The sequence below is a fragment of the Oreochromis niloticus genome, linkage group LG17 (genome assembly GCF_001858045.2).
Source record: "Oreochromis niloticus isolate F11D_XX linkage group LG17, O_niloticus_UMD_NMBU, whole genome shotgun sequence".
NCBI classification, from domain to species: Eukaryota; Metazoa; Chordata; class Actinopteri; order Cichliformes; family Cichlidae; genus Oreochromis; species Oreochromis niloticus.
In genome coordinates this window covers 37,287,418-37,301,808 of record NC_031981.2, presented here as the reverse complement: position 1 = coordinate 37,301,808, position 14,391 = coordinate 37,287,418, and the positions used below count along the sequence as shown (strand labels likewise).

General features: G+C 42.2%; 1 protein-coding gene across 3 annotated transcripts in view; it reads left to right on the top strand.

Moving 5' to 3' along the window:
- Positions 1-703: 703 nt before the first annotated feature.
- The window catches only part of scube1 (signal peptide, CUB domain, EGF-like 1), a 125,546-nt gene continuing 111,858 nt past the window's right edge, over positions 704-14,391 (top strand). Inside the window, exons 1-2 of one of the 3 annotated variants that reach the window (XM_025899548.1) lie at positions 704-930; positions 5,051-5,173. In XM_025899548.1, the coding sequence (XP_025755333.1) occupies positions 843-930; positions 5,051-5,173 (211 nt within the window). In that variant the 5' untranslated portion in view covers positions 704-842. The remainder of the gene's footprint in view (positions 931-5,050; positions 5,174-14,391) is intronic. The other 2 variants (XM_005475582.4, XM_005475583.4) reach the window with 2 other exon arrangements.

Below are 14,391 nucleotides of genomic sequence, written 5' to 3'. Positions count from 1 at the left end.
TCTTTTATATACAGTCTATGTATCTGACCCAAGCAAGAAACACAGTCTGACGTGCATTTTAAAGCAAATAATATCTGTAGACATTTAAATAGATTGCTCTTACTCATAACCACCGCCTAGGATTGCTCAAAGAAAATCGCTGCATGCGCGCTGACAGCACTCTCTGTATCGCCGGCGAAAGCTTTTAGTGGCTTACAGCGCGTTTGACTTTTGGCATGTTAGAAATAAAGTGTCATCGGTATTTGTTATATGTCATGTGCGTGGGTTCTGATCAAAAAGTACCTTTCCCTCTCCGTGGCCTCAGGCTATATCCACACTAATGCCTAACTGTTTTAGTCATATAAAGAGGCCCGGAGAGGTTACTATACCAGTGATTTCACACGGGAAAACTTTAATAAATTCTTAAAAATTAAAAAATCAACTCCTGGAATGTCTTGGGGGTCGCTGGCTTTTTTGGTCATTTTTCACAATGATCTTTTTATCGCAGAGTTTTGAGTTTGAAAAGAACCCGAGTACCTCCATCACGTTGTCGTAGCCACTCTGTAGTCGCCCACTCTCTCTCTCTCGTTCTTACCGGCATACACCAGCCAATCAGAAAGCTAGGATTCCCCCACCACCCCTACCCGTCTCTCTCTCCCCCCTCTCTCTCTTCTCTTGCACTGCCAGTCCACTGAAAGCGGTCCTCCTCCTCTCCTGTCACACACACACACACACGCACGCTCACACACACACACACACACACACACACACACACACACACACACACACACACACACACACACCACTCAGTCCAGTCCAAACCCCCAGAAAAGCCGTGCTGAATCCTCACACCGTCTGTCAGCATGGGGAGCGCTTGTTTTTCCCGGGACTTTTGTTTGTTTATCCTCCTCATAAATACTTGCGGGGTGATGGGGAATGCCGGACTGGCAGGTAAGCGCTCCCCTTTCCTCTCTGTCTTGCTTTATTGTCAACCATTAGTACTTTTGTGGTGGCTTCTGTCTTGCCGGCTCCGATGAGGAAATGATGAGTGAAAACCTTCTTGAAATATTGTCGCTGGAGACTTTAAAACAATCTTTCAAATATCCAGACGTCTTTAAACTTACCATTTAATTACAATCGCATTGTGTATTAATACAGCAATGACATTACATGGCACTTGTTTTCATGTGATATAACAGCGCTGTGTTGGTGCAAAAACTACACTTCATGGCACTGAAAACTCGCGTTTGCGCACTATTTTCGCTCGGTGTGAATTTAACTCGGGCGTTTCATAAAAGCATACTTGATCTATTAAGCTAAGTGACACCACCTTGGCAGGACCTCTGCTTTACATCACCGTTTTCCCTCTGTGCGGCATTTGTGACGCGCAATTGGGTTTAGTGGTCTCCCAGACTTCACCGGAACTTCTGTTTCCTGCGCGCAAAGGTCAGTTTCAATCGGAAACCACAGCTTGATCTATGGTCTGGGCTCTCGTTTGCTTTGATTTGGAGTGAGAGCGCTGCTTGTTTTCAGGATTTTACTGAGGGGGTGAGACGGCGCAAGTCATTTAACGAAACGTAGCATCTCGTGTCCGGCTTTGGTGTCCTTTCCAGAGCTGGAGGAGGGGACGAGGAGGAAGGTGTGTGTGTGTGTGTGTGTGTGTGTGTGTGTGTGTGTGTGTGTGTGTGTGTAAATGTGGGGTGAGGAGGGTTTGGTGAAGGTGACAGGAGGACCTTCAAAAGTCCCAGGAGGAACAGGCAGGCAGCAGGCGCCAATAACGACCCTGTAGTAGCAGCAGCAGGAGCATATTGTTAAGACTGTCACCTCTGGGAGCAGGGTGAGGTTATTTAGTGAACCACGATGCAGGCAGTGCAGACAAACTCCTAAAATGCCTGCCCCCCTCAACCCCCCCTCCTATGATCTAATAAAATAAAACGCTATAACTTGTTGCTGTCACCCTCAGACCACTTTTTGCTTTCTCTTTCTCACTTCTACACAAATTAGGTCCAAACTTTTTTTTTCTTTTCATTGGGAAATTATTTATTGGAAAATTCCTTTTAAGGGGTATTCATCGCCTGTAGCTAGCCTACACCTTGGCCTTTTGTATTCTGGTGGAAGCGGAGGATGAGGAAAGCAGCTCTGTGGTGATGGTGAAGGATCTGACAGTAGGATCCAACACATCTCTGTGTCCGTGTTTGTGAATCCCCCCTTCCTGTGAATGTGTGTGTTTATTCCCTCTGTAATAAGCTGGCCCTTTGCCCTTGGATTGAGGCCCAGATGTGACCAGCTCCTCTATCAATAACTTGATCGATTGAAGAGCTGTTAAGCCCTTTGCTCTCTGCATGTAATCTGCAGCTACACCGTGATGGGAGAGCTCTCCTTCACTGTCACACTCTCAAGCAAAACAAAAAGGTAAAATGAATGATTTAAAACAGCAAAAGAGCCACATTAGTCACAATAAAGCTGAATAAGGTAACCAACATCATTTTATTCAAATCATTTATAAACAGCTGGAGGAACCATGGGTTTAACCTGGAGGTTTATGATCTTTTCTCTCACACTTTGATCCATAGAGCAGAATAGTCTGGGTTTTAATATCTCAAACTGTTTTCATTTTTCTTATTGTTTAACAAAACTGTGTCTAATAACACAAATGTCTGATATAATGGACGAGTAATTACACAGTCTTTCATTTGCTTTTATTAATTTGCTGGTTCACACAATATTTTCTCGAGTTTGTGGATACTTGACCTTTATACAATACAAGCTGTGACAGAATAGAGCCTGAGTACAGTTACCCAGGTTTTTAAGTAGAAGTTTGAGTTACACATGTCCTCAACATTGGTCAGGGCATCTGATTAGGATGCCTGCTGGAGTTTAAGGTGAGCTTTTGGGGCGGAGACCTTGGAGCAGACACAGGATAAGAAGGAGAGATTATGTCTCAGTAAATGGTAAATGGACTGGTAGTTATATAGAATCTTTATAGCACCTCTCTACTCAAGCTGGGCACTCAAAGCACTTCCTACTACACATTTCATTCACCCAATCATGCACACACATATCCTACATGCACATATATGCATCCCAGGCAACTTTTGCCAAGGACACCTCAACTAGAGGAGCTGGGGATCGATTCACCAGCCTTCCAGTTGGTAGACCACCCACTCTACCGCATGAGCTGCCTCATCAAGGAATGACTTTCAACAAGACCTTAACCTAGAATCAGGTTCGTTGGGCTGTCCCCCAGCCCAGTCATGAACAGCTCTCCTTCAGCAGCTGAGTCCGGCTATCTGAGACCAACCAGCGGTGCTACGGTAACAATGCATCTGGGCAGGTTTTTTAATTAGAGGCTTTCTGTCATAATCCCACATTGGTAGCTTTGCACCACTGGTTCCTGAACTCATACAACAAATGTCGTTTCCTCTCATACTGAGCAGGATTACTATTGTAACAACACATCGTCAGTAGGGTAAAACCCCATCCTGGAAGTCATTGAGACAGCATTTCAATGAGCTCGTAGCACCTCTGCACAGACAATCTGGGCCCAGATAAACCAAAGCAATCTTAGTGAGTAGATACATGCAGTTAGATATAAAATATAAAAAACAGTTGAATCCTGACAATAATGTATGAGTGAAAATAATGTCATTATATTGTTTTTCTGCATAGAGAACTTTAACTTTTAATACTTTAATTGATTTTTTTTTATAATGAAACTTCCACATACGTAAAATTATAAATGAAGGACTTTCACTTGTTGCAGTTTTTAGTTTTGTTGCTTGGGCCAAGAATGGAAAGCATTCCTTAAATGAAGTTCACAGACTGTATGGAAATGTGGAAGTTGAGTGCTGGAACATTGTTGCACTGTTACAGTATTAAATCAGTGTGTTTCATTGGAGTTATCGGTGGGTGCTTGAACCTCAAACTGTTTCCACACTTGGCCACTCTGTGTTCACATGTGACTGGACGACTCATCGCACAAAGTAGCTAGTTTGAAAGAAGAATATGATGAACCCAAATGTGTCAATGGCAATATTAATGTCAAACTGATGCACACCATGTGTTAATTAACAACTGGTTTATGTTTAAATAACTTTAGCAATTTATTTCTCAAACTATTTTATTATCTCCGGGCGCTCTGACATGCACTCTGCTACATGTACTGCAGACAGTGCTGAGAACAATACAGTCGGAGCCCTCTGCTGGGCAAACTTTGTAATTAAACAAGTCAAAGCATCTTTTTCCAAGTATGTTCTGTATATATGTGTTGGCACCAAAGGACGCTCCTGCCTGGGGAAAGTGCAACAATGACCACTTGCCCGTTGCTGCTGGAGATCAACTGAACACTGTTACAAAGTGTATCCAACACAGGAGCTTTCTGTTTAATAAATGGAAATACCCTTTTTGAATACAAGCGCGCTCATCCACACGGGTGTGCACACGGGTGTTCACTGTTCACAGACACAAACTACACCTTTCTTTCGCTGTCGGTCCTGCGTGCTGCACAACTTTCATTATTTAGTATTTACTGTTATTCACACTTAGATAGATTAATGTGTTTATTATGCTGCTCTCTTTTTTTTCTTGTTTTCTCTCTTTTTTTTTCTCTCAACAGGTGATCCGGGAGGTTTTTTTTCTTTTTCTTTTTAAGTGTCCTTTCTCACTGTCCCTCTTCCCCTCTGTTTTTCTTTTCCTTCATATTTCTTTCTCCCTGTCCTTTCCCCCAGCCATGTCTGTCCCGTCTGTAATAACTGAAAATAAAATAAATAACAACAACAAAGGTCGATCAGATGGACCAATACGGCAAGGCCGTGATGATCCACTTGGTAAAGTAAATCCGTTGGGTATCTTTGTTGGCCTTCAGACAACAATTCTGACGGCTAAAGAACCAAACGGGACAGGCAAAAAACCAAAAAAGGAAATATAAAAACCTGCTGTAATTGTTAAGTTAGCTCACATGTGTAAAGTGATCACATCACAGCAATATATCAATTATCACATACAACACTGTGGAGCTCATTGATCAAGGGACTCCTGTCTAATTGGGTACTGATGTTTTGTGTTTGTGCAGATGTAGATGAGTGCGCAGAAGGCTCAGACGACTGCCACATCGACGCTCTCTGCCAGAACACAGCCAAATCCTACAACTGCATCTGCAAGCCTGGATACAAGGGAGATGGAACACAGTGCGAGGGTGAGTGCTACGTTTCCTTCGGTTCATCCAAGTGAAAGCACAATTAGTACTGGCTGGGATTTACACAGGAATGCACCAGTTGTTATAGAATATGAAGGCAAAGCACATCTTCATGTTACTTCTCTTTAAGAGTGAGAGCACATCCAGAAGCAATAGGTTGAGACAAACAGTCCTCAGTATGCTTTAAACACAGTGCTCGGCAGATCTCGCAATAGCTTGAAACAACCTCTTCATGGAGACGTTGATAGTGTTGGATCAGAACCTACAAACAAACTTTTCTAGCAGTAACACGTCTTTGAATGAAGAGTAAAACACTTGGTTTGAATAATGGCCGCTATTTGATATCTAAAAGGTGTGAGGGTGGTGGTGCATGGTGTCATCTGACAGGCGGTGCTAACTGAACTATGACTCTAATACAAAGGTGTACAATGCAGCCAGTCTGGTGTTTCTCACACAGAGACTCACTTGGGCAGGTTGTTAGGTTATTAACAGTTCTTCGAGCATATTTGGTAAGTCAGTTACTGCTAACTGGGTAGCCCTGGCATTCCCAGCTTGTCTTTATTTCCCAGCTTGCTCAGTGTTTGAGGCTATTTCATCGATTTGTCAAAGACATTAGCTTGCAGTAAGATGTATAACAACTCCATTGTCTCCTGCTTTGGAGATCTGCTGAGAGCAGAAGTGTCACACTAACCAGTACCTGCAGTAGGAGGGGAACTGGTTTATTCTACGCTGATCACAGAGACGGACTATGACAATGATGAAAGTGTACAAACTTTTCTAATAGCACAGCAAATCTTTGAAAGTCTTTGAAAGAAGACTAAAATACTTGGTTGCTTCTGACTTTTTGACTGTTGTATTAGATTTGATTTATAGCTTGTAATATGTGATGTGACACATGTCAGGTACTTGGCAAATAAAATATTTTCAGAGGAGAAACTTATAAATGAATAAATGAATCCCAGATCTGCTTTCCTTCGGCACAGCCTACAAATTAGGGTCGCACTGACACAGAAGTTATAATAAACTTTAATTATAAAGCACACTTAAAAACCAAGGGTATGCCAAGGTGCTTAACAAGTAACATAGAGAATAGAAGGAAGATAATAGAAATAGGACCAAAGCAAGTACTAGGTATGCAAGCAGGTAGCTGTCACTGATACATAGGAAGGCAACAGGTACAGAGCAAACAAGAAATTAAATGAGCATAAAAGTGCATAATATAAAATCATAAAAGAAATATTAACTAGAGGGAAAGGCAAGATTGAATAAGTGGGTTTTTAGTCGTGATTTGAACAGTGCAGTGGAATCAGATGGGCGGAGGTCGAGAGGAAGGGTATTCCACAGTATCGGGGCAGCCAGAGCAAACGCACGGTCACCCCGGGACTTCAGCCGAGATCTGGGTTGGGTCAGAAGTAGTTGAGTGGCAGATCTGAGTGTTCTAGCAGGAGTATGTGGTTTGAGAAGTTCACTGAGATAACTCGGCGCTAATTTATTAACAGTTTTGAATGTGAGGAGTAATATTTTAAATTGAATACGGTACTTTATGGGCAGCCAATGCAAGCTAGCTAGAACAGGAGTAATAGGGCAAAATTTCCTGGTACCAGTCAAGAGGCGGGCTGCTGCATTTTGGACTGTTTGCAGTCTAAGAAGAAGAGAAGAGGGAAGACCGTAGTACAAGGAGTTACAATAATCCAACCTGGAGGTCACAAAAGCGTGAATAAGCTTCTCCAGGTCCTCATGTGGAACATAATGCCTAGCCTTAGAGATAAGGCGCAGTTGGTGGAAGCTAGATCTCACTACAGCAAACACTTGCTTATCGAGATTGAGCGAGCTATCCAGCAGTACACCCAAGTTACTGACATAGTCACAGGAAGAGCTAGCAAAGGAACCCAGGGCAGCACCGAGTTGGGCACGAGGGATTTTACTGTTGAACACCACAATCTCAGTCTTCTTATCATTTAAAACAAGAGAATTACTCAGGAACCATTCTTTGACCTCCCGCATGCATTCTTGAAAGTAGTGTAGGGACACAGCAAGGTCGTCAGTAAGTTCAAAATAGATCTGTATGTCATCGGCGTAACAGTGGAAGGCGATATTGTATTTTTCAAAGATTGCGCCTAGAGGGAGCAAATACAATGAGAAGAGAATAGGGCCTAAAACTGATCCTTGAGGCACCCCACAACAGACCGGAGCGGAGGAAGAGGAGAAGGTGCCTAAGTTAACTGAAAAGGATCTATCAGCGAGGTATGATTTAAACCAGTCGAGGGCAGTGCCTCTAATACCCACAGTGTGCTCAAGTCTTAGTAATAAAATGTTATGGTCGACCATAGAGACCATAGAGCGTCCAGTATCAGTGACTACAAGAATATCATTAAGAACCCTAACCAACGCTGTTTCAGTGCTATGCAATGGCTTAAAGGCAGATTGAAATTTCTCAGCAATATTGTTCGTGTCCAAGTACGCCTGGAGCTGGGAGAGAACTAGTCTCTCCAGGATCTTGGACAAGAACGAAAGCTTAGAGATCGGTCTGTAGTTTGACAGGTCATAACAGTCAGAGTTTCTTTTTTTAAGAATCGTGTGGACTACAGCATGCTTAAAAGCCAAAGGAACACAGCCTGAGAGCAAGGGAAAGTTCATAAGAAATAGGATACTAAGTCCAATTACATCAAAACAGTCCTTAGCTATGCGAGATGGAAGAATGTCAAGCACAGTATTGGTGTTATTCATCTGAACAACTAGCCGCTTAAGAGACAAAAGCGACACAGGCTCAAACTGATGAAAAGTTGAGATGCACTCAGGAATGGGGAGAGGATATAAAACAGGGGGAAGGGGGGACTTAAGAGATGCGATCTTATCTAAAAAGTGAGTTTGACATCGCTCACAAAGAGCCTGAGAATAAATTAAAGGCATGTCCGGGGAAGGGTTAACCACAGAGTTAAAAATTTTAAATAAGGTACGGGGGTTATGGTCATTGGCCAGGATGATTTTGGACAAGAAAGACGCTTTGGCCGTTTTTAATTTATAGATTTATGTCTTGGATCACATGAATCAGGAGGCAGGTTGTTTAAGCTAGTCTTTTCATTACAACACTTTCTGTACGATGCCCAAAGTTATCTGTATGGGATAAACCTCCAGTGGGAATTCTGAGTATCGTTGTAGTTCTAACAACTCTACTACAGGAGGTAACACTCGTCTGAAACTTTCCTTTATATGGAGACTTTAAGCTAAATAATTTTGAACCTTGAATATTTGGCTCATGAACCATATTTAGAAAGCTTTATTTCAGGATGTCATATAAATGAAATACTTGATTCATACATGATATTAGACAATTTAGATTGGGGCCAAAATACTCTGATATGGATCGGTGTCGTCACATAAAGCATAGGTGATGTTCATCATAATTATTGTGAATTTGCTTAGATGTGAGTGCATGAACTGGGCCTCTGATGTAACAGCAGGACAGCTGTTTCAAAACCCCCACACCCACTCCACACCCTACACCCACAGGGTTCTCCTAATTAACGGAGAGAAAGCGGACTTATTGAGGGTGTCGGGGTGAGAAGGGGGCAGCACCCGGCTGTGTGCTCACACCTCCACTCCTGCCTGAAAGCACACCACAGCTGGAGCCACAGCCAACTGCACACATACACTTTCTCCATCTCTCACTATCCCTGTGTCAGGTCTCAGCTGTCACACATTTATTTAAACGTGCTCACACGACCACTGTGATCATCTAATCTGTCCCCACACTGGCTTAATTTAAGACAAGTATATTTATATTTCCTGGTTTATTGCCTCAGATCTGGTTATAATAAATGGAATTTTCAGCTGACTATGAAATAGTCATCATTCCCAACAGCAATGATAACGCACCAATCAGAACTAGAGTCTAGGAACATGTCAGGATCACTGTGACCAGCTGATCTGTAACTCACTGAGTTGGATTGCCACTTTAACTAGATTATGTAAACCAGGTCTAATCAGCTTGTTCAAGCTAAATTGCAGCTTTTTCATTCAGGTCCTCAGTGTCACTGGTCATAGTTGTTCTTGGAGCTCACAATAGTTTGGGAATTTTTCATGTTTTCAGATATTTCATTAGGCAGTTATTCTGTAACATCAGTCCTGTCTTTGTGTTTTCCATTTTCTTTTCTTTTTTAACTTCCCTTGCTAGACGTCTGTTAGCTCTGTTAGCTACTAGCTAGCTAACATTATGTGAAATTCCAGTGAGAAGTGACTGAGTGAAAAAAATAATTCATCCACTTCTTTTTTCAATACAAATATTTGCAAAAAAAAAAAAAATCTTCTTGAAATAAAATGCTACAACATGTTCTGTCTATAGAACATCTTCCACTTTTTACTGTGAGTTTAAAGCACAACAACAACTTGATCTTCTCATCAACTCTTTCCTCTACTATCAGCATGTGCTCCTATCTCACAATGATGTCATTTTTGGATGAACTGTCCCTTTAGACATGCATAATTACTGACTGTGCACACTAATGTCTCAGAATACACTGTTTGCATAGACTGTGTGATTTATTACATTTGACACTCAGTCTTTCTAAACGATGTGTGCTGAATGACAACAGCTTCTCTCTCCTCTGAGAGGAGATGGCAGGAGGGTCCAGACTTTTCAAGGTTATGATTTCCCTCCCATAATGTTGCTGTCTGAGCAGATCTGTCCCATCAGCCACTTTTTATTACGTCACTTTGCACAGATACCTTTGAATCAGTGTGTGCATGTTTGTGCAGTGCACTCTGGATGGACCTTGAATGTCAGCTCGGACATCACTGTTCACTGTGTACGTGTACGTGCACACTGTCCTCCCTTTGCCTCATGACTGTACATTCAGGTCTTTTAAGCTCTTCCCTGGCAATGACGCAACATCTCATGACAGAGACGCCAGATGAAGACAGATGGTGGATGGGAGTTGACCCTTGACCCCGGTGATTAGATATGGTTGCTGTAATTGGCCGGCTGTGTTTTCCATCAACAGGCATTACAGCCCACTTTGCCGGCCAGCACCATTAGTGGCTCTGCTATTCCTGGAAGCACCTGGAAGCAGCAGAGTGTCTGTGCTTGCTCTCCGCAGCTCTAAGGTCATCTCTGTGTCTTTATTATCAGCATCACTCCATATCAGTGAACGATCACTCAGCAGTCTAGTGAAACATGCAGAGGATCATAAAAAACTGTGTCAAAAGCAGTGCTTGTAAGAGACATTTTACTCCCCATTTCTCAAAAGTGCATTGACCGAGAAATTTATGATGGTCCAGACTCATTTGTCATCTTTCCCAGGTCCAGAGCACCTGTATTTCAGAGACCTCCAGATGCACTCTTCATGCTTTGTAAACAGACACGTCTTAAGAACAAAACATATTGTAGCCTGTACTGAAAGTAAGGGCGATGCTGTAGAAGCACTGGCACAAAAGACAGTTATGTGTATAGTGTCAAGTCTGTTTCTGAAGACTTCCATCTTTGCTTTTTGAAACTGGAGGTAATGGTCATGGGGTGGACCTGACAAAATCAAACTAATAAACATCTTAGCACAAATGTAAGGAGGATGTGGGGTGATGGAGGGCGTTATGGTGACATCAGCATTGGCATCGGGAAAGTAAAGCAAAACATTGGGGGTTATAATGACCAGTAAGACTGCATGCAGCAACAGTGTCAGTGGTTGCCCAAGTAATTTTATTAGTATGTTTTCTGTGCATAACTATCGTTTTCTGATGTTAACTTCAGTGAACAGATTGAAATATAATTGGCAACTACTGAAATGTTGCTGTGATGCAGGCTTTGTTGTTGCAGAGTGTGTTTGAGCTGTTTAACATGTCTGCTTTGCTAGTAAACGCCTCTCCATTGCATTGAATTACTACAGACAGTAATTCCAATGTAAAGAAAATTAAGCCAAATTCTGGGTTCCTGAAGTTGTTCATTAGCTGTTATTGCAACACAGCAGTGTGCTTTGTCTGCATCAGCTTTCATTATCCACTTCATGTCTTGATATACTATGAGACAGAACTGACCTCCTCAGTAAAGTCACCAGCAGCATTTTTAACTCACTCACACAGAACACACTGAAGAACCTGAAACTTTAACCTCCAAGCAATGAGTGGACCTCTCATTCTGTACAGGGGCGTTTCGCTCGCATGGTTTTTCTTCCCCCATTGGAAAGAAGCATCGTTTTCCTTTAGCTGAATGAATGTGAATCATGTGCTACTGGCTTTACAGTAGTTTATAATGCCCTTTGTATCATATATGATAGACCTCTATTTCATCAACATCATCAATACTTGTCATAATTTTAAAATGTTATGGACAAAACTCTTTTTTTTTTCCTTAAAATTAAATTTGTCAAGAAAAAGTTGCCAAAAACGCCCAATGTATCAAATGCGATACAAAAATATATAATAAATATCTAATAAAAATATTTCATACACAACACGATATAGCAAAAAATGTTTGTGGATTTTGTTATAAGGGTTAATAAACATCTCAGTTCCAAAAATCAGAATGTTCTGGATATTTTTTGATGGGTTGGCTCATACAGGGTTAAATGGGAGATTTTACACTGATGTACTCTCAAAACACCAAATGATGGCGTGAGACTGAAAGAATTGTGTTTTATTCCTATAGCAGAGTTCAAGATGCTTAGAGAACGAATGCTGAGGTACGCTGAAGCTTTTCTGGCAGCATGTGGTAGCCCAGCATGTTTGTCCTTTGTGTCTATAAACTTTATGACAGTTGTGGGTCAATGTAAGGGGCCATGGAGTTCTCCGAGCATTTGCTTGGTATGCCTCTCCTGACAGTGTGGCTCTGCATGGCATCGTCTTTTAAACGTAAGAAGCAACATGTCACATTTGCATTAGGTGCTAGAGAACCTTTTTTGTGATTTCTCTACCATCAAAACACCTGGATGAGCATCTGACATCTGTGCTGTGAACACAGGGAGCTTGACCTCATGTCCAAAGTTCTTGAGAACTTTGATGTTTCTTGATAAAAAACACCTGCAGATATTTTACTGGAAAATTCTTTAGTTTTGAGAAAGTTTGTCAAACAATAAACAAGTGTCCAAAGAAAGCAACAATGTAGACTGATTTGGTTTTTTCACACCAAAACAATTGCAAAATCTTGAAGGTCTGGCCCATATTCAAGGTTGAAAGAGTTTGTATGGTCAAAAGTTCAGCTAAATATTGAAAATCAGTGTCAATTCATGTAAAGAAACAACAAAACCATAGATTGTGTTGATGATGACATAACTACAACGCAATTTCGAGGTTCCAGAGGGAGTTGGCCTGTGCAGCTCCACTGAGAAACCTCTCACTCTCTCTTGTGCTTTTGTCATGGCTGGGACTCGAGCTCTGGTGACCAAGGGAGATGATCTGTGTGCTCAGTCTACCTTCGCTACACTTTTGCACTACAAATGAGCATTTCCAGGCCATATTTAGCTTCACAAGGTTCAAATCCTACACACACGGATGTTCTCTTATTATCTCCTAACCTGGATTCTCCTCCCATCAGTACCGTGTCCTCACTAGAGTGATTGTCTAAAACAAGTGTGCCGACAATGCTCGCCACGGAAATTTGATATAGTGATTATGAACGTTGCCCTGTCTGTAGACTTTTCCATTAGCTGATACAGTTAGCTTGTTATGGAAAAATGTGAACTTTTATCCCTGTGCTGTAAAATGAAGAGTATGTGGGGCGAGCTGTGTATCACTCGAGCCATGTGCTTGTGTGAGTGTGTGCATATGCAGAATGGGGCCAGAGCCGTCTCTCTCTCTTGTTTTATCAAGAGGTCTAGCAAAACGTAGTAGTATTGTGCACAGGTTTCCCAAGCTCAAACTGAAAACATTCCCAGTGTTTAAAAGCAGGAGCACTGGGAATAAAAGAAACTTGCATTTCATAGTTCAGGGAAGAGATTAGTGAAGGTATTCCAATTCAAAGGAACCCTCCTAAAATGACAAAGATGCCTGTTCTTTCTTTGTTTTATAACATGTAATAATGTTCTCATCACAGGACAATGCACTGTCACATTCCTTCATCTTTTATGGAAAAGTTAGCTCCATTTCAGTGTGTGATGATCCAGGGAGTGAGGACCTGGCTGCTGCAGAGCTGTGGGTTGTCTGCAAAGCCACCCCTGTGGTTACCCAACATTTGTCACTTACAGGCTAACTGGTTTTTCCTAGTTGCAGGGAGGTTTCTGTTGTACTCGTAACAACAGCGCATTGAGATCTTCAATACACAATGTGCACATTTGACTGTAGGAGTAAGTGACAGCTGCCTTGCATCATTGCCTGCTGTTACTCCACCCTGTCACGTACCTTTAGGTTAAGCCTAATTCTAACCACATTCGTCTGCTCTAAGAAATAAATCCCAAAATGATACGAGGAGAAGCTTGACTCTGGATTCCAGAGCTCTCTGCGACACGGTGAGGACGAACACCCAACCTGCTTAACAAAGCCAGAGAAAGAGAGAAAAAGTGCATCTCATGGGAGGAATGGATGATGAGGGAGACAGAGCAGGTGGGAGGGCATGAAGACGAAACGGCAGACAGATACTAGGCCATTGTCTGCCTGGCGTCTGCACCTCCGTCATCAGTCAGCCGCTCTCCTCACTGGCTACCTACAGACACACATAGATGATATAACTCAGCTCACACACTCACAGGAATCCATCCCACCCATCGCTGATTGTGTTCCTGCACCTCCCGCTCTCGCCTGTCTCTCTTTCTGAGACTTCCATGCACACTCTGAGCGGAGCAGGTCAGATTCTCCAAGGCTCCTGCTTTATATATAGATAACGAGGCCTTAAGGCAACATCTACAGCCTGCTTCCTTGGCAATTAGAAATGCCACTCAGAAAAAGTGCAGAAGGAGGAAAGAAATTCCACACAGACTGTTACCGGGCTTAGCCTTCAGTCCATCTCACTCTATACAAAGTTGAAAGACAATGCCCCGATGACATAAGCGGTCTTGACTTGGTAACCACACAGCTGCTTTGTGGCTCTGTATCCAACCACAGTCTCAGCCTGAGCAATAGACTGTGACATGTTATGGTTTCAAAACAAAGTACAAACTTTATGTTTCATTTTCCCTGTCACCCAGACTCACGGATAAGCTCGCATTCATTTTGGGGAATAAATCAGTATGTAGCTGTAAAGACTGTAGTTTTTCTGCTCTGTAGTTGGTTTTAGAGTAGTTGTCAATCAGATGTCT